The sequence below is a fragment of the Periplaneta americana genome, chromosome 11 (genome assembly GCF_040183065.1).
Source record: "Periplaneta americana isolate PAMFEO1 chromosome 11, P.americana_PAMFEO1_priV1, whole genome shotgun sequence".
Classification (NCBI taxonomy): domain Eukaryota; kingdom Metazoa; phylum Arthropoda; class Insecta; order Blattodea; family Blattidae; genus Periplaneta; species Periplaneta americana.
In genome coordinates this window covers 31,583,687-31,602,890 of record NC_091127.1, presented here as the reverse complement: position 1 = coordinate 31,602,890, position 19,204 = coordinate 31,583,687, and the positions used below count along the sequence as shown (strand labels likewise).

The following is a 19,204-nucleotide window of genomic DNA, read 5'->3' as shown; positions in this document are numbered from 1 at the left end:
ACAGTTCAATAAGTTAACTATAAACATAAAATTCATTCGCAACATAACAAAAGAATTTGTTACGAAACTCGTAAAATGTGTAATGCGAAAGTACTTATCTATGTAGTTCGTGATACCGATTTTCTTTACCTTTTCTTGTAGACTGACACGAGAATGTGCAATTTGTGTCAAATACACGAAAAAAAAAAAGAGACATAACGTTAAAATATAATGTCATAATGCACAAAGATACACGTTTTTCATATCTGTAAACGAAAAGAATTACCATATTATGTCATTATATTTAGCTGGTCTCTTGTAATTTGTGTATTTTGTGTTCTAAGAAAATATAGACGGAAAAGCGAACTCTTGGAAACGATGAACAATTGAGTGTATTGTTTTTTTTTCTTCCGTGCGTCAATAGCCTTCTCATTAATGACCCCCGGCCAGTGCCTGTTAATGGCCATGTTAGTTTACACAGGCGGCAACAATGGGCGGCTTTGAACGCTGTTTGTAGTCTTGTGCTCTTCATGCTTGAGAAAGCGTCTCGTAATGTTCAACACTGTTAATTGAACTCGGCAAGTGTGTTAGTAATGCCTCTGAACTAAGGAACTGGACACTAATTTGTTTGGGCATCAAGAAGCAGTGACATGCAGTTCCTGTCAACATGCCTGCAAGTCTATGGACGTAACTATGACTAAATTACGAAAATTTGGAGTTATATTTGCTACGTCGAGTTTAAGATAATGTAAAGTCTAAAGTTCATACATAAATTCTTTAAAATTTTGGCCAATATTTTGAAAATAGATGACCAGAAATTCAAAATAATGAATTAGAAACGAAATAATTGCTGATCCTATGAAGGGCGTCTCGGCAGAATAGTTACTTATAGGTTCATTGCCGCCCTCACATAAGCCCGCCATCGGTCCCTATCCAGAGCAAGATTAATCCAGTCTCTATCATCATATCCCACCTCCCTCAAATCCATTTTAATATTATCCTCCCATCCACGTCTCGGCCTTCCCAAAAGGTCTATTTCCCTCCGGTCTCCCAACTAACACTCTATATGCATTTCTGGATTCGCCCATACGTGCTACATGCCCTGTTCATCTCAAACGTCTAGATTTAATGTTTCTAATTATGTCCGGTGAAGAATACAATGCGTGCAGTTCTGCGTTGTGTAACTTTCTCCATTCTCCTGTGACTTTCATACTCCATTGCCAAATCTATCGTGCTATAAAAAAGGAGTGAGTTATATGGTAGTAAAAATTTTTAATAGCCTCCCTATGGATATAAAAAAGTAAACTCAAAACATAAGATTATTTAGGGCCAAATTAAAGAAGTATCTAATTTCTCACGCCTTCTATTCTGTAGGTGAATTCATGACATTCAACAACGCTTCATGAAATTGATACTAAAACTTTGTGTTGTACTAATAGACTATATATTTCATCTAGTCTGTGACTATAAATTAAGACTTTATTCCATATTCTAGATGTAAAGCAATGTACGAATACCATGAAATGTTAATAAATACAATACAATACAATACAATACAATAAACTGCTTTTTGCATTCTGAAAATTGAATTTAATACTTAAAGAGGTGGACATAACTTGAGTCAAGGTATGACGTCATGTGGCAAACTGCAGTTCCTACGCCATACACTTTTATGACGTCACTAATTACTTTTTACTAATACTATACAATTGCTGTACATTATTTTGTGGAACAGAAAGTTACAAACCCATTCTATACATGAACTTTTTACTTACAAATGGCTTTTAAGGAACCCGAGGTTCATTGCCGCCCTCACATAAGCCAGCCATCGGTCCCTATCCAGAGAAAGATTAATCCAGTCTCTATCACCATATTCCACCTCCCTCAAATCCATTTTAATATTATGCTCACATCCACGTCTCGGCCTTCCCAAAGGTCTTTTTCCCTCCGGTCTCCCAACTAAGACTCTGTATGCATTTCTGGATTCGCCCATACGTGCTACATGCCCTGCCCATTTCAAACGTCTGGATTTAATGTTCCTAATTATGTCATGTGAAGAATACAATGCGTGCAGTTCTGCGTTGTGTAACTTTCTCCATTCTCCTGTAACTTCATCCCTCTTAGCCCCAAATACATTCCTAAGCACCTTATTCTCAAACACCCTTAACCTATGTTCCTCTCTCAAAGTGAGAGTCCAAGTTTCACAACCATAAAAACAACCGGTAATATAACTGTTTTATAAATTCTAACTTTCAGATTTTTTGACAGCAGACTGGATGACAAAAGCTTCTCAACCGAATAATAACAGGCGTTTCCAATATTTATTCTGCGTTTAATTTCCTCCCGAGTGTCATTTATATTTGTTACTGTTGCTCCAAGATATTTGAATTTTTCCACCTCTTCGAAGGATAAATCTCCAGTTTTTATATTTCCATTTCGTACAATATTCTCGTCACGAGACATAATCATATACTTTGTCTTTTCGGGATTTACTTCCAGACCTATCGCTTTACTTGCTTCAAGTAAAATTTCCGTGTTTTCCCTAATCGTTTGCGTTTTTTCTCCTAACATATCCACGTTATCTGCTTAGACAAGAAGCTGAAGTAACCCGTTCAATTCCAAACCCTGCCTGTTATCCTGAACCATGAACTTTTACTAATAACAAATAATGTATTAGGCCATACTTTTGTTGAATAGAGCCCAGGTGACTAACAAAATCTCAGGCGAAGATGGCAAATTCTAAATGTACAACAAAGTTGCTGGGTTCCTACCTTTAGTTGATGGAGAGGCTGTCTTAGGATGCCTGGGTCCCGCCTTCCTCCAAGTCGGTCCGCCTCTGCCTCCACACATTCCATCGATGACTCGGCTTCCGACAGCCATGCCAGGAACTTGTCTAGCGAGCGGTCGAAGTTGTGCAGGGAGTTCATCGCCGAGTGCAGAAGTTTCCCACGGTTGATGATACTGTTAAACAAGAGAGAAGCAGTATTAACTAGATTGTTTTGTTTAGGCAACTGTCCGAAGACAGGATGGAACCTCATAAGTGACACCAATAAGGCGTCACTCATCAGGCAACTAAACCAGGAGATAATGAGGTAGGGTGGCCAGTTCCTTTCCTCCTCCATTGCAAACATCACTGACTTGTAACATATTACGCTAATCAGACATAAGATTAAATGAATTAAATTAAATTAAATTAATGTTTACTTTGATATTTTCACTCAACTACGTAAATACGTTTTAAATTTCAGTCACTTGAATATAAAATACAGATTAGATTTGAAATACCACATATTTAGAATGGATAACATATGGATACCAAAAGAAGCACCTGATCTAAAAATGTTTAATCTGACAGAGATGGAAGGGAAGCACAATAAGATATTAAAGATTCTGACATCAATGTTCTCTAAAGGTTAATGGTGGTCTAATGTACAAGAGCAAAGGAGAGGAGAAATAAGAAGAGGAAAAAGATGTGAAAGAAAAAGAGAAGTGAAAGGTATTATTATTATTATTATTATTATTATTATTATTACTATTATTATTATTATTATTATTATTATTATTATTATTATTATTATTATTATTATTATTATTATTATTTTCTTGTATGTACGTTTTAATTGTTTCCATTCTTAATTTTTAAAATAAAAGCAGTTTAAATGAAGGTGAGTAAAGATTTCTAGAGAAAAACATTTTGATGTAAATTTTATTAAGATAGTTCTCTTTACTCTGCAATTATTTCATCCGAAAAGTCATTATATGACCATCTAGGTACTTAAGGTGAATACAGATTTTAAGAAGAAGAAGAAGATGAAGAAGAAGAAGATGAAGAAGAAGAAGGAGGTGGAGGAGGAGGAGGAGGAGGAGGAGGAGAGTGAAGAGAATAATGAATAAGTGAAGAATAAGCAAAAGAAAATGGAGAATAAGAAAAAGCAGAAGCATAAGAAAGAAGTTAAGGCGAAGAAAAATAACAAGCAGAAGGAAAAAGTGGATAATGATAATGATGATAAAGATAATAATGTAAAGAAGACGAAGTAAGAAATACATTTTGATGTACTGTAAATTGTATTAAGACAGTTCTCTTTACTCTGCAATTATTTCATCCCAAAATGTCATTATATGACCACCTACTTAAAGTGAATACAGATTTGAAGAAGAAGAAGAAAAAGAAGAAGGAAAAAAGAAGAAGGATGAGGAGGAGGAGAGTGAAGAGGATAATGAATAAGTGAAGAATAAGCAAAAGAAAAAGGAGATTAAGAAAAAGCAGAAGCATAAGAAAGAGGTTAAGGCGAAGAAAAATAACAAGCAGAAGGAAAAAGTGGATAATGATAATGATAATGATGATAAAGATAATAATGTAAAGAAGACGAAGTAAGAAATACATTTTGATGTAAATTGTATTAAGATCTTTACTCTGCAATTATTTCATCCCAAAATGTCATTATATGACCACCTATTTAAGGTGAATACATATTTGAAGAAGAAGAAAAAGAAGAAGGAAAAAAGGAGAAGGATGAGGATGAGGAGTAGGAGGAGAGTGAAGAGGATAATGAATAAGTGAAGAATAAGCAAAAGAAAAAGGAGATGAAAAAGCAGAAGCATAAGAAAGAGGTTAAGGTGAAGAAAAATAATAAGCAGAAGGAAAAAGTGGATAATGATAATGATGATAAAGATAATAATGTGAAGAAGACGAACAAGTAAGAAATACATTTTGATGTAAATTATATTAAGATAGTTCTCTTTACTCTGCAATTATTTCATCTCAAAATGTCATTATATGACCACCTACTTAAGGTGAATACAGATTTGAAGAAGAAGAAGAAAAAGAAGAAGGAAAAAAGAAGAAGGATGAGGAGGAGGAGGAGGAGGAGAGTGAAGAGGATAATGAATAAGTGAAGAATAAGCAAAAGAAAAAGGAGATGAAGAAAAAGCAGAAGCATAAGAAAGAGGTTAAGGTGAAGAAAAATAATAAGCGGAAGGAAAAAGTGGATAATGATAATGATGATAAAGATAATAATGTAAAGAAGACTAAGTAAGAAATACATTTTGATGTAAATTGTATTAAGATCTTTACTCTGCAATTATTTCATCTCAAAATGTCATTATATGACCACCTATTTAAGGTGAATACATATTTGAAGAAGAAGAAAAAGAAGAAGGAAAAAAGGAGAAGGATGAGGATGAGGAGTAGGAGGAGAGTGAAGAGGATAATGAATAAGTGAAGAATAAGCAAAAGAAAAAGGAGATTAAGAAAAATCAGAAGCATAAGAGAGAGGTTAAGGTGAAGAAAAATAATAAGCAGAATGAAAAAGCAGATATGATAATGATGATAAAGATAATAATGTAAAGAAGACGAACAAGTAAGGTAACAATTTTTCACTAATCGACCATCTAATAACAAGAATAGCTACATTGTCTATAATTTTTTTTAAGTAAAAGGGACTATGTAACTGGTGTATCACTTTCTTCATCTATAGAGTCAAACTGATGAGAAGTACTATGCAAGAAAACGGCATAGTGATATGAGGCTATAGCACAGTCTACTATATACAGTCGCGAAGCTCAATATGTAGTAAAAATGCAAACATGGATAGTTGCCCACCACTAGGATCGCTACTATCGCCTCATCATCGCAGATCTCTCTCCTAGCAGCCAACAAAATATGTTACACTTTCGTTATATTCTTTTGGAAAAATTAACACCTTCCTTCCATTATTGAAATATTAAATGCATAAAGTTAATTTATTATTTTAATGAAGTATATTAAATTCCACCATACACTCGAAGATACCTGCAAGAAATAGGTTAATATTATTTTTGTTTGTGCAAAACGAACTGAAATTTACTATAATCGCTTCACTCATTCAAGATTATAGCGATAATTAACTATGAAACCAATAAATATTAATTTGCATTTCCCTTTACAACAATAATAATGGAAATATGAATTAATGGATTAACTTACGTGTACCGGTACTTCTAGTGTAGGCTTACGTAGTGGGATGAGGTTAAGCAATAATAATCACACCAGAATTGGAAATAAAACGTGATTAATAAATTTTATTGTAACAGACTTTTTCTACGTCTCTAGTAAAGTAACAAATAAAAATAGCAACAAAATTAACAGCTGTAATTAAAAACATATCCTTTGAAAAAAAGAGTAGGCCTAGGCAATAATAATTCCACCAGAATTGAAAATAAAACGTGATCAATAAATTTCATTAAAACGAACTTAATTTTTCTACGTCTCTAGTAAAATATTATTATTCCAATTATTATATTTTAGCCATTAACATTTTCATTACAACCAATAACGAACATTTCACAAGCATCAATGTAAAATACGCAACGAGCTAGTACTCGATGGAAATACGATTCAGTCCAAAGTCGACCGTGGACAGTCTACTGTTTCTAGTTGCTAACCGCTTGGAGCGCTTTATCACGAGATTTGCAAAAAATCACCTCAAGCTTCGCGACTGTATATAGTAGACTGTGGCTATAGGGTACTTTTGGGATTGCCAGTGGGCAATACCCATAAAGAAGTGTCAAGTTATTTTATTTTTTTTTCTTTTGTTTTCTTTTCTCGATGTGTTATTCCCAACTATAATATATTTATTTATGTACAATAAAGTTTACTTCAATTAATAAAAAAAACAAATACTAAGCACTGGATTTTCAATGGTATGTAAGATTTGTAGAGTTCACTGATAACTACAAAGATGTTGCATTTAATATTTTAACATTGCTCAACATTCAAACTCATTCATACAAATAAGTTATGCTAAAGCTTTGAAATCTGAGATGCGAATTTAGAAAAAAGAAGGAATGACTTTCGAAACAGGTACAGGCCACAAACGTGGAGTTAGTTAAAAGAAATACTTCTTAAAATGCCCACTCTTTGCAAAGTATGGAACAAGCCAAATAAGTTAATAATTTTTAGGTTATGGATATAGGTTAGAAAGCACTTAATTTTCCAAAGTAACTTGTTTAAAGTTTCACTAAATTTTTCTTTGAAGCTATTGCTTATTGAAGGCGTTATTATAGCATAGTTTTTATTTATAGTCCTAGGTTTATTGTATCTATTTATTTTTAGTTAGAATTAAATTTACGTTTATTTTATTTTTTATTGCTGTAATAAATTATATTGCAAATCTTATTAATATTACTGTAATATTATTGTATATTATATATCACTTCCACCAGGTGTATACCCAATTGTAGTATTAATAAATACATACACACGTAGTAGAACGTCAATCATTGACTCATAAAGTCATTCAATATTTCAAAATAAATGTAGTAATGTTGAATGTAGTTTAGTCTACTCAATGGTTCGTTGTTACGTTTCAAGGAGTTGGATTCCTTCTCTTGAAACAATGTTTGCTTTAAGTTCCTGATTTATTATTCCTTACGAGTACTATGACAACGCTTCAGACAGTAATGGAGCTGGACTGTAATAGCAAATGTTTGTGATTTCAAGGAGATACTGATGACGAGTGGCAAACACCTTTCAAAAGAGTGCAAAGCTTTCCTATCGTTAAAATCACATCACTTATCTCTTATATTCAAATCTATAATACAATAGTACCCTAGCACAAGTTGATTTTCACTACAAATTTATTTTCGTTATAGTCAAGAAAGTGACTGGCTTACTAAATACCTTGAGTGTAACTTCCATACAATTTGTTTTAAAACAGCCTACGTAATACTGCAAGAGTTTCATACTAATGACAGATTCTGATAACAACATAAATAAAGAAATTCTATAATGATCATCGTCTGCTACATTTAAAAATAAGGATATGAAGATAGTGTCAAGAATTTATTTTTTCTAACCTATAAATTATGAAAATCATAATTAATTATTATTTATCTGTAATATTCATATTAAGAAATCAAAATTAATCACTGTTGCAAAAAGAAAAGATTAATTTTAATTCTTGTTCTCTTAACAATACAATATTACCTCGCAAATTCACAAAACAGCAATTCTACTCTTCTAAGGTAAGTGAATATAAATGCTTGTTTAAACGTGGCCTACATTATTAGTTACAAAATTTAAACCATTCATATAAGTAGTTAATCATTCAGTTCATAGATAGCTCTGGAGAAGGTAAAAAATGTATCGGCCTTCGTCGTAGCCTCATATGGCGGCTTTGATCGTAGCTTTGGCCACAATTTTTTTACAACTTGTCAGCAGTATTACAATGTGTTCAACAGTGTGAAAAATAAGTAACAATGATGAAATAATCTTAACAGTGTTACAGAATATAGTCCATTGACATATAAATCGCTTCTAAAATTAAAATTAGTGTTTGAATCTATAGATAAAAAAACCAAATACAGCATATTTTGTTATCTGTGTAGGTGAAGAGTAGTGTTGTCCAATAAATTCACCGCTAATGAAATGGGATGATGCTTAAACGTTTCTGATAGGTGAGTCTGTAATTCGTTGTTTCTTGTTTGACTGTTGGGATGCAAAAGTCATGGTAGATGATTGTTCGTAGTGTCTTTGATTGAAATTGCTCCAGTATCTCGATGTTAAAGTTGCTTGCAGTACCCCAAACCTGAATTACATATTTCCAAACTTTAGAATGGCTTTGTAGATGTATGTTTGACAATTCTGTTGTAGTTAAAGCTACCACTAAGGCCGCCATGTGATGCTACGACGAAGATATCTACAAAAATAATATACTATCACAATATAAAAAATGGTTCTTCGCTCTCGTGAAATTATCCAGAGAAAATAAAAACCTCGCGTGATAAATAGACCTATGTATTTCGGAGTAAAATAATTCATTAAATTATGATAATAATGTATCTTCTTATCTTACAATGTACCATATTTAATTAAATCATTAGCATTCGCAAATACTTAAAATATTTACTTACAAATTGACCTACAGCTAGAGTTATCTAGTGTTAATTACTCTTAATTACAACGCAATAATGGAAATATTCATTTTCTATTATTTTAAACGTAATTAATTTTATAACATTCACAATTATGGAAGTCGCACAGTTCGAATTCAGACGGATCCAACTGGAATTTGTGGTGGACACAGTCAGCGATAGGTTTTATCGGAATACTTCCGTTTTCCCTACTGGCATTCCACTATTCCTTCATTTATTATCAACATAATAAAATTATGGTGCTATGTGATTCACATCCCAAACAAGGTGCACCAAAAACAAGGTCTTGAGTTTTAAGATGTTTTTATTAAAAGTACCAGGTCTCTTGGCCCTTGCCTTTTACAAAAATATGATTTTATAAATTGAAGTGTAAATAGGTTTTGTTAAAGGAAGTTGATTACTAAGACCGTCAAAGACGGAAGTATTTTTTAAAAACAAGGTCTACGTGTTACTAAAAGTTAGCTTCGGTCCGTGGCTCACAGATGGAGACTCTTGTGTGAATGACGGAAGTAAAGTGCCCGCCATTAGGCCAAAAAATGGAAGTAACATTCCGTAAAATGAAATTTATTGGGTCTACTTGATCCTGAGAAAACTGATCTTGATAGAGTATTTCTGAGTTTATTGGCAATAAGGTTATGGTTTTCTCCATCGATTTATAGACACAATTGCGAATCATCTGCACAAAAACTAACAATATTACAGTAACAGACCGCCCTGATTGGTTGAAATGGTACATGAGCCAAACAGACAACATAATCATCGAGAGGGATGTGAGATAGAGACAGACAGACAGACAGAGAAGAAAGGGAGAAAAAGAACAGTAGAAGATGAGGTTCGCTAAGGAATACAGCTATCATCCAATCTTTTATAGAAATATAATACGAGTGAATAAATTTCATGAATTTGTATAACGACTATTTTTAATTATTTCTGTTATTAATATTAATATTATTATTAATATTATTTGTGGTGTGCCTCAGGGCTCAACTTTAGGACCTCTTCTATTTTTAATCTTCATTGACGACATTTGCAAAAGAATAAGTTCTGACTATCTATTATTCGCTGATGATCTTAAAATTTTTCGAAAAATCAATAGTGTTGCCGACTGTCAATTTCTTCAGGATGACATTAATTCAATTACCAATTGGTCAGTTGATAACGGGATGATGATTAATGAATCCAAAACTTACGTAATATCATTTTCAAGGAAAACCTCTACACTAAAATATAACTATCATCTAAAAATGTATTAATTAACAGAAAAGATTGTATTAGAGACCTCGGTGTATTAATTGACAATAAATTATATTTTCACAACCATATTGATTATATTTATAACCATGCAATAAGAATGTTGGGAATAATTCGGTCAACTACTTATTCTTTTTCAATACCTGACTTTCTTTTAATACTTACTATTCATTAGTGAGATCGAAACTCGAATATGCATCTGTAGTCTGGAACTCTATTACTAGTTCTGATTCGGCAAAACTGGAAAATATTCAAAGGAAATTTACTTCATTATGTTCTTACCGATTCCTGCCTAATAACTCTGAGTATAACTATGATAAAAAATGCGAGCACTTTTAATGTCGAAGCCTGTATGCCAGACGTCATGATCTCGATTACTTACTCTTATGTAAGGTCCTTAAAGGTGACATTAATTGTCAATCTTTCTTAAACAGTGTCAGCCTTCGTATTCCTATGAAGGACATGAGACATCACAAACTCTTCTATATTAGAAATTCTAAACCTTCCTCGCCGGTCTCCAGATGTATTAAACATGCTAACTTACATGTAGGCGATTTCGATCCATTCAATGTATAGAAGTATTAGAATATGGCAATGTCTTTGCTAATATTATTTGCATAATCTTTATACACAAATTGGTAGTACGAATTAACTCCTTCCCTAATAATTTATAGTTTTAATTCTTGTAAATTAATCATTGTAATCTATGTTCTTTATTTTGTTCTTAACTCAAGTATTTAATTTGTACCATAGTTGTTCATTTTATTGTATTAATTGTATCACTGTGCTGGACTTTTATTGGCCAATGGCTGTTGTCCAGCACATAAATATCAATAAATAAATAAATAAATAATAATAATAATAATAATTATTATTATTATTATTATTACTATTATCATCATCATCATTATATAAGTAGCTGTCAACACTCGGGAATGAATAAAATAAAGTAAAATAAAATACAGCACATAACAAAATCAAAATAATTAGCAAATTCTGGTTACACGTGTGTTTTAAAGAAATGCAATGGTTCATATACAATGGAGAAGAACATGGATAATATTAATAATCTTAAGGGTATTATATATTGTTGATTAAAATACGAAATAGAATCAAATTAATGTCAACCTTGGATTTTCCAACGGATATTTCCCACATACAACTGATTTACGATAAACCTTGCATTAAATTATTGCTGTATTGCAACTGAACTACAGTAGAAACTCTTACGGTACGGTAGCTCATTGCTAGAGCGCGGGCTTTTATTCCGTGAACTCAGGTTCGATATCTTGCATTGAGTGAAGTGATAATTGCGTTTTTTATTTTGTCGTTCAAGCATCCACGTTTCACTCACAAAGAGACTTTGGGACTGCACCTTGTAATTTTATTTCCCTTTTTTAAAACTCATCCTAATTAATCCATTTTTTTTGTGATTTAATAATACACGCTACTGTAGATCAAAGTAAATTTTGCCATCAAAATAAATGTAAATTTTATTTTTTTTTTAATATACATCCCATCTATCCAACCATTATAATATAATAACTAAACTACTAAACATTTTAAATCAATTTTAATTAGATAAATCAATGTATTACAGTTGAACCAGACACAGTCACCGACTTTGAGGGTCAGTGTTCAATCACAGCAAAGTCCCATATGGGATCTGCGGTAAGCTTTGGGGGGAACAGTCCCCTGCCAATCATCACTCCATTTCCATCTATCACCATGTCTGTGACAATGATGGGCATCTGGTGGATTAATCGTACTAGTACCGTACCCCAGCTTTTCATAAAACTCTCACAAAAACAGAATTCTGGATATGAATAATTGCAACCATGAACAGCTAACATCAGTGAGGTCCATTGGTGGATGTATTGGGTGTCACGGAGGGTCACCGACCACACAAATCAATTTTGATGTTCCATTTATTTTATGAAGGAATCCTAAAAATATATGTTTGACTTCGCCTTTCTGTGTAATTCGACATGCATTTTACCATTACCGAACTGAATCAACTATTAAGGGTATATATACGTGAACGACCAGAAATATTATCAGAAAATGCAGGCTCTAAATTTCTAAAATTGTATGTATGTATGTATGTATGTATGTATGTATGTATGTATGTATGTATGTATGTATGTATGTATGTATGTATTTATTAACACTACAATTCGGTATACACCCGGTGGCAGTGATATATAATATACAATAATTACAATTACATGAAATAAAATAAAATAAACGTAAATGAAATAAAATAAACGTAAATCTATAAATATTAGATGCAATAAACCTAGGACTATGAAGAAAAACTATTCTATAATAACGCCTACGATAAGCAAAAGTAAATTTAACTTATAAGTACTTCTATTTCACCCAACTATTACCAACTTAAATAATTACATATCACCTTAATTAATTACATATCACCCTAATTTATTTACATATCAACTAAATTACATATAATCTTAATTAATTACATATCAACTTAATTAATTATATATCAACTCAATTAGTTACATGACACAACTTAAATAATTACACTGCACCTCCAATTACATTTTCAGTCTAATAAGGAAATGAACTCACAATTGGACAAAGATTACAAGCTGCCACAACAAGATATAATAGAACTTAAATATCTGATAAAAGTATAAAAAAGATTACTTATAATTTTTTTCAAACAAGTTTTATCAGAGTATGAAAAAAAAAACAAAAACAAAAAAATTCTCCATTTACATCATTTGGTAACTTTGGTAACCACAACAATGTTATGGTCTCTCAGACATCGTTAATATTTTTCCTGCATGTAATAAACACTTATTTCTGAAAATTGGACTACTCTCAGACATGTAGAGTTGTTTATTCTAATATAATTAATTTTTTATTTGTCCTGTATAAAATGAATTAAAATTTACATATGTTTTGTGACCTAATTTTTCTATTTTCAAAGAAATGGGCATTATTGTAGTCTACCTTTTGCATAAATGCATGTTAAATCTGTGCACAAAATTTCAGAATTCTATCTCTAATGGTTATGGAGTTATGAAATAATATGTGTGAAAATTTTCAAATTTTGGAAAATTTAATTTAAAGTAAAAATGGAATTCTAAGAAATAATATTAGTAACCTTTTTTATACTTTTATCAGATATTGCAGTTCTAACAAGTCTTGTTCTTGTACCTTGTAATTTTTGTCCAATTGTGAGTTAATTTCCTCATAAAATTTTATAAATTTAGAGCCTGCATTTTCTGATAATATTTGTGGTCGTTCACGTACATATACCTTTAAGAAAAACAAAATTCAAGCTGAGAACCAGTTACTGACTAAACAATTTTCACCCATTTGAGAACGAAGGGAAACTTTTAGTAGAAAATGGAGCATTTTCTGCGGCTCTGGTAAAAGAACTAAGGAAGAGACTAGTGAAGTGCTTTCTGTGACAGAAACATGGACATTACGACAAAGTGAAGAGAAACTAATAGGAATTTTTGAAATGTGGATATGGAGAAGAATGGAACGTGTGAATTGGACAGACAGAATAGAAATGAAGCTGTGTTGGAAACAATGGGTGAAGATAGGATGATACTGAAACTGATCAGAAAAAGGAAAATGAATTGGCTGGGTCACTGGTCGAGAAGAAACTGCCTATTGAAGGATGAACTCGAAGGAATGGTGAACGAGAGAAGAGTTCGGGGCAGAAAAAGATATCAGATGATAGACGACTTTAAGATATATGGGTCATATGAAGAGACAACGAGGAAGGCAGAAAATAGGAAAGATTGGAGAATGCTGGGTTTGCAGTGAAAGACCTGCCCTGGACAGAACACTATGACTGAATGAACTGTTTTCTGTAGGTTTTGGATATTAATTAAAAACAACAATTCTACATTAGGACTAAGCACTTTCAGTACAGGTTTTAATAATCATATTGTTACTACCATTAATGTTTGTAACACTGTAATACAAAGAGAATTTTTAATACTGTTAAAATATTTTACAGAAAAAAGTTTTTAATTATGGGCTTTTAATTTTCCTGATGACTTAAGCCAGCGTCAATGTAATTATAGGCTGTGTTTATACAACGCGACAAAGCATTTATAATTAAAATGTTATGCCAACAGAACTCTAAATTAACACTTTTCTGCTTAAAACTCTGTAAAATTTGTTGTTTTGAAAATGTATTACGCCTCTAGATTTCGTCAACCGAAATTTCCCTGCTCTATTTTAGTCTGGCAGGCTTGAAATGCATTTCTCTTGTAACATACGATTCATTACTTCCTGTGATGATAAAATGACAAGTGAAGACGATAAGTATACTTAATTTTTGCATCAACAAGCAATAACTTATAGCCCATTTCCTAGACTGTACTTCAGGGTCAGAGGTCTTTAGTGGGGTAACAATGTACAGCACAGGAACTCCGGCTTTACATCCCTTGTGACAGAAAAGATATTAAGGATATTAGTCTTTAAGAGGAGATTGTACCTTCTATCTCCGCTATGCTCCATATTAAATTTGTTATTTTTAATGTTCTGTTTTTAAAAAACCATGAACTATAGACCAATTATTTTTTGTCACAGGCACATCCTCTGATAGCAAAATGATATCTGTTCAGAGGAATAACTTAAAAAATATAATATGAACAATTCTTTTTTAGCTTTACCATAACTTTCATTTTTTTCTAGTCTTATGTTCCTTTTCTCTGAAATATATCCATCCTAGAGCATCAAAATTTTTACAGTGAATTTCTATTATATAAACGCAGGGTTTGATATGTTTTTTAACTTCATAGTATAATTATTAAGGCTACGAATAATGTTTATTTTTTTTAATATGCCAAAAAGGGGTCATTACTAGAGATGAACAAAACTAACTGCCGCTCTCGCTCGCTGTGTTCGTTGCATTTGTCTTTCGAGTCTCGTCTCGCCATTCTCGTGCGCTTCGAGTGTCGCTCATCATTCTCGAAATAGCATTTGGTCGGCATGGAAAGATTTCGTAACTTTAAATAAAATACATCATTAAAATAAATAACATTATAAATTTTTAATGAGACAAAAAGACAAAACAAAACAGTTTCCTAGTTATCGAAATGTTCTGGTTCTAGTGTATGATGTTACCTATGGTCATATAAATATATATATATATATATATATATATATATATATATAAAACAATTCTCAAATAAATTTGCATTTCTAAGAAACATAAGACATAACGTTAATATGTTTACACTTGAGATTGCACACGATCTCAAACATATGAAAAGAAAATTCCTAGCCTTCTAATAAAGGCCTAGTAATTAAATAAAAACTGGGGAACGGATTATTATACACTGAAAGGTAGAGATGATGTTTCAAATAGGCTACTTGATTGTTTATACGTATATAACAGTTGCCAAACTAGATGAAAGTTCAGTCAGATATAAACAACTGTGGCGATTCAAGGCTGCTTGACGGTAGGGACTTTAGGACTCGACGTCTCGAAACACTCACAAACAGTCTTTACGTCAACGATGCGACGTATAGAACATTGTTGTGCGGGTTTTCGCCTTTGCAGGCGCTATTAGTCTTGCTTTCTCGGTCGTTGTTCATCTCTAGTCATTACTAAAAAAATTGTTGCCATTAACCAAAATTTAACATGGCGGAGACAGAAGGTATCTTTTCCCCTTAAAAATCTATATTCCTCTGCAATGTTTGAATTCGTGAGCTTAGAATGTAGTGACACATATGACAACCACTCGGTTGCCGAAAACGATTTGTGTTTAAAATAAAACTCTTAAGGTTAGAAAGAACCTTTTAAACTGTACTAAGAAATTATAGCATGAGGAATCCGTCATAACCGAATTTTAATTTCAAGTAAAGTCAAAGAGATGTTAAACAATTAATAGAAATGCGGAATTCATTTTAACATTAAGGGACTAAATTTTATGCACAATAAGATAAGGCAATTCACTTATCTTCAAAGTGTTTCCAGAGTAGTCAGTACCCACCTTGTATTCAGGTTATTGTAGCGTTGGTTGATTGTTTCTGTCATCTTCTTGACCCTGGTAGTGTCATCTTGTTGATATACTGCGATTAATTTCTGAGTGAGCTGATTGAAGAGTTCAATATGGTGTTTGTACTGGTGCAATTCTGCATGATATGACTGTGAACAGAAAAAAACAAAACTAATCAGTACTGTATAACAAAATAATTTAAATACAAAGATCATATGCTAACTTCTTTTACATGCTAGTACATCTACTGACATGAGCCTGTCGCATTTATGCACACTTAAATGTCATCGACCTGGGCCGGGATCGAACCCGCAAACTCGAGTACAGAAGGCCAGCGCTAATAGTACAGTAACACGGTAAATAGACTGAAAGGAGATTTTGCGCATCCTTCATTTCCAAATTCTAGAACACACATACATATGAACCATAAGTAATGTCATTAATTTCAGGGGGTTATTCTTTGTGATATTACTTACTTACTGGTTTTTAAGGAACCCGGAGGTTCATTGCCGCCCTCACATAAGCCCGCCATTAGTCCCTATCCTGAGCAAGATTAATCCAGTCTCTATCATCACATCCCACCTCCCTCAAATCCATTTTAATATTACCTTCCCATCTACGTCTCAGCCTCCCTAAAGGTCTTTTTCCCTCTGGCCTCCCAACTAACACTCTATATGAATTTCTGGATTCGCCCATATGTGCTACATGTCCTGACCATCTCAAACGTCTGGATTCAATGTTCCTAATTATGTTAGGTGAAGAATACAATGCGCGCAGTTCTGCGTTGTGTAACTTTCTCCACTCTCCTGTAACTTCACTCCTCTTAGACCCAAATATTTTCCTAAGCACCTTATTCTCAAACACCCTTAACCTATGTTCCTCTTTCATAGTGAGAGAGCAAGTTTCACAACCATAAAGAACAACCGGTAATATAACTGTTTTATAAATTCTAACTTTCAGATTTTTTGACAGCAGACTAGATGATAAAAGCTTCTCAACCGAATAATAACAGATATTTCCCATATTTATTCCGTATTTAATTTCCTCCCGAGTATCATTTATATTTGTTACTGTTGCTGCGAGGTATTTGAATTTTCCCACCTCTTCAAAAGATAAATTTCCAATTTTTATATTTCGATTTTGTACAATATCCTGGTCACGAGACGTAATCATATACTTTGTCTTTTCGGGATTTACTTTCAAACCTATCTCTTTACTGGCTTCAAGTAAAATTCCCGTGTTTTCCCTAATAGTTCGTGGATTTTCTCCTAACATATTCACGTCATCCATTCTTTGTGACATTTCAAACAAGAAGGTTTAATACAATTTTGCTCGTTTTGCTTCCTTTTCGAGATAAAAATTATTGTTTTATATGAAGTATTTCATAGCGTGTTCTGAGGAAGCTATTGACTGAATTCCGAATATGCTCAATCAATTTCAGAACACACTGTATTCATTTTCATTTCATTTATTTAGTGTTCCGCCCAAGGGCATGTCTTTCACTACAAACCTAGCTTTCTCCAATCTTTCCAATTTTCTGACTTCCTCTTTGTTTCCTCATATGATCCATATATCTTAATGTCGTCTATCACCTGATATATTCTTTTACCCCGAACTCCTCTCCCGTTGGCCACTCCTTCCAGTGCATCCTTCAGCAGGCAGTGTCTTCTCAACCAGTGAACCAACCAATTCCTTTTCCTCTTCCTGATCAGTGTCAGCATCATTCTTTCTTCACCCACACTTTTCAACACAGCTTCATTTCTTACTCTGTCTGTCCACTTCACACGTTCCATTCTTCTCCATATTCCCATTTCAAATGCTTCTATTCCTTTCTCTTCACTTCGTCGTAATGTCCATGTTTCTGCCCCATACAATGCCACACTCCATACAAAGTACTTCACTAGTCTCTTCCTTAGTTCTTTTTCCAGAGGGACGCAGAAGATTCTCCTTTTTCTATTAAAACCTTCTTTGGCCATTGCTATCCTTCTTTGGACTTCCTGTATATTTAAAAATTAAATTGTGGTTTATTTAACAACGCTCGCAACTGCCGAGGTTACATCAGCGTCGCTGGTGTGCCGGAATTTTGTCCCGCAGGAGTGCTTTTACATGCCACTAAATCTACTGACAAGAACCTATCGCATTTAAGCACACTTAGTAAATGCCATCGAGCCGGGGTCGAACTCGCAAACTTGAGCACAGAAGGGCAGCGCCATACCGACTACGCTACTCAGGCCGACCCTTATATATTAATGCTTCCACAACTTCACACACTAGAAAGATAAGTTACGTAAGTGGCGGGGGGGGGGGGGAGAAAGAGAGAAAGACTTCATCACCGAGAGAGGGTGATATTTTTATTGGATGTAAAGCAGGCATGTCAATTGATTCCCACAGGGGCAAGCGCGCGCTTTAGATCCCAGGAGAGCCTGACCGCTTTACAGCGGAAAGGAAAGAGATAGACGAAAGAGGTAGTATATGCCGCTTGGTCGAGCTATATTCAGGGATGGCCAGCACTGATTCAATAGATAAAGGGAAGAGAACTTATTAAAACTGTATCCATGTTAATTTTTAGATTTGCCTGAGAAGTATAAGTGCATTATAAGAATGTAAGTTTTAATTTTAATGCTCATTTTTCACAAGTTTGATTTTTTTATTCAAAAGAAATATTTTCTCAACTTTTCGTATAGAAAAGTGAAATTTTCAGGTATAGGCCTATTTATTTAGTAGCCTTACAGAATGTTTTCGTAAATATAATATACCGTATATACGTATTACTGAAGATAGTGTGTTGAAAATTTTGAAAATATTCGCATGGAAATTGTTTGTAAGGAAATGAATTAACAAAGCAACTACTGTTACATCATAAGCAAAAGATACATGCCCATGTGTTGTAAAAATGTCAGCTCTATAGCTTCAGCAGATTTCGAGAAAATAATTTAATATTCTGATGATAGGAAGTTGCTCACAAATATCACCTTAAAAGCATAATGCGATAAGAGTTTTGTTAAGTTATGTAATATTAGTTACACTTAAAACAGATACAGTACCTAGGTAACTTTGTTTTG

At 33.1% G+C, this 19,204-nt stretch overlaps 1 protein-coding gene across 12 annotated transcripts in view; it reads right to left on the bottom strand.

Moving 5' to 3' along the window:
- Window positions 1–19,204, bottom strand: part of Dys (Dystrophin) — a 2,834,509-nt gene that overhangs the window by 1,127,449 nt on the left and 1,687,856 nt on the right. For all 12 annotated transcript variants that reach the window (XM_069839232.1, XM_069839233.1, XM_069839235.1 and 9 more), the window contains 2 exons: window positions 16,137–16,291; window positions 2,751–2,940 (listed from right to left, as the gene is read on the bottom strand). In XM_069839232.1, the coding sequence (XP_069695333.1) occupies window positions 2,751–2,940; window positions 16,137–16,291 (345 nt within the window). The remainder of the gene's footprint in view (window positions 1–2,750; window positions 2,941–16,136; window positions 16,292–19,204) is intronic.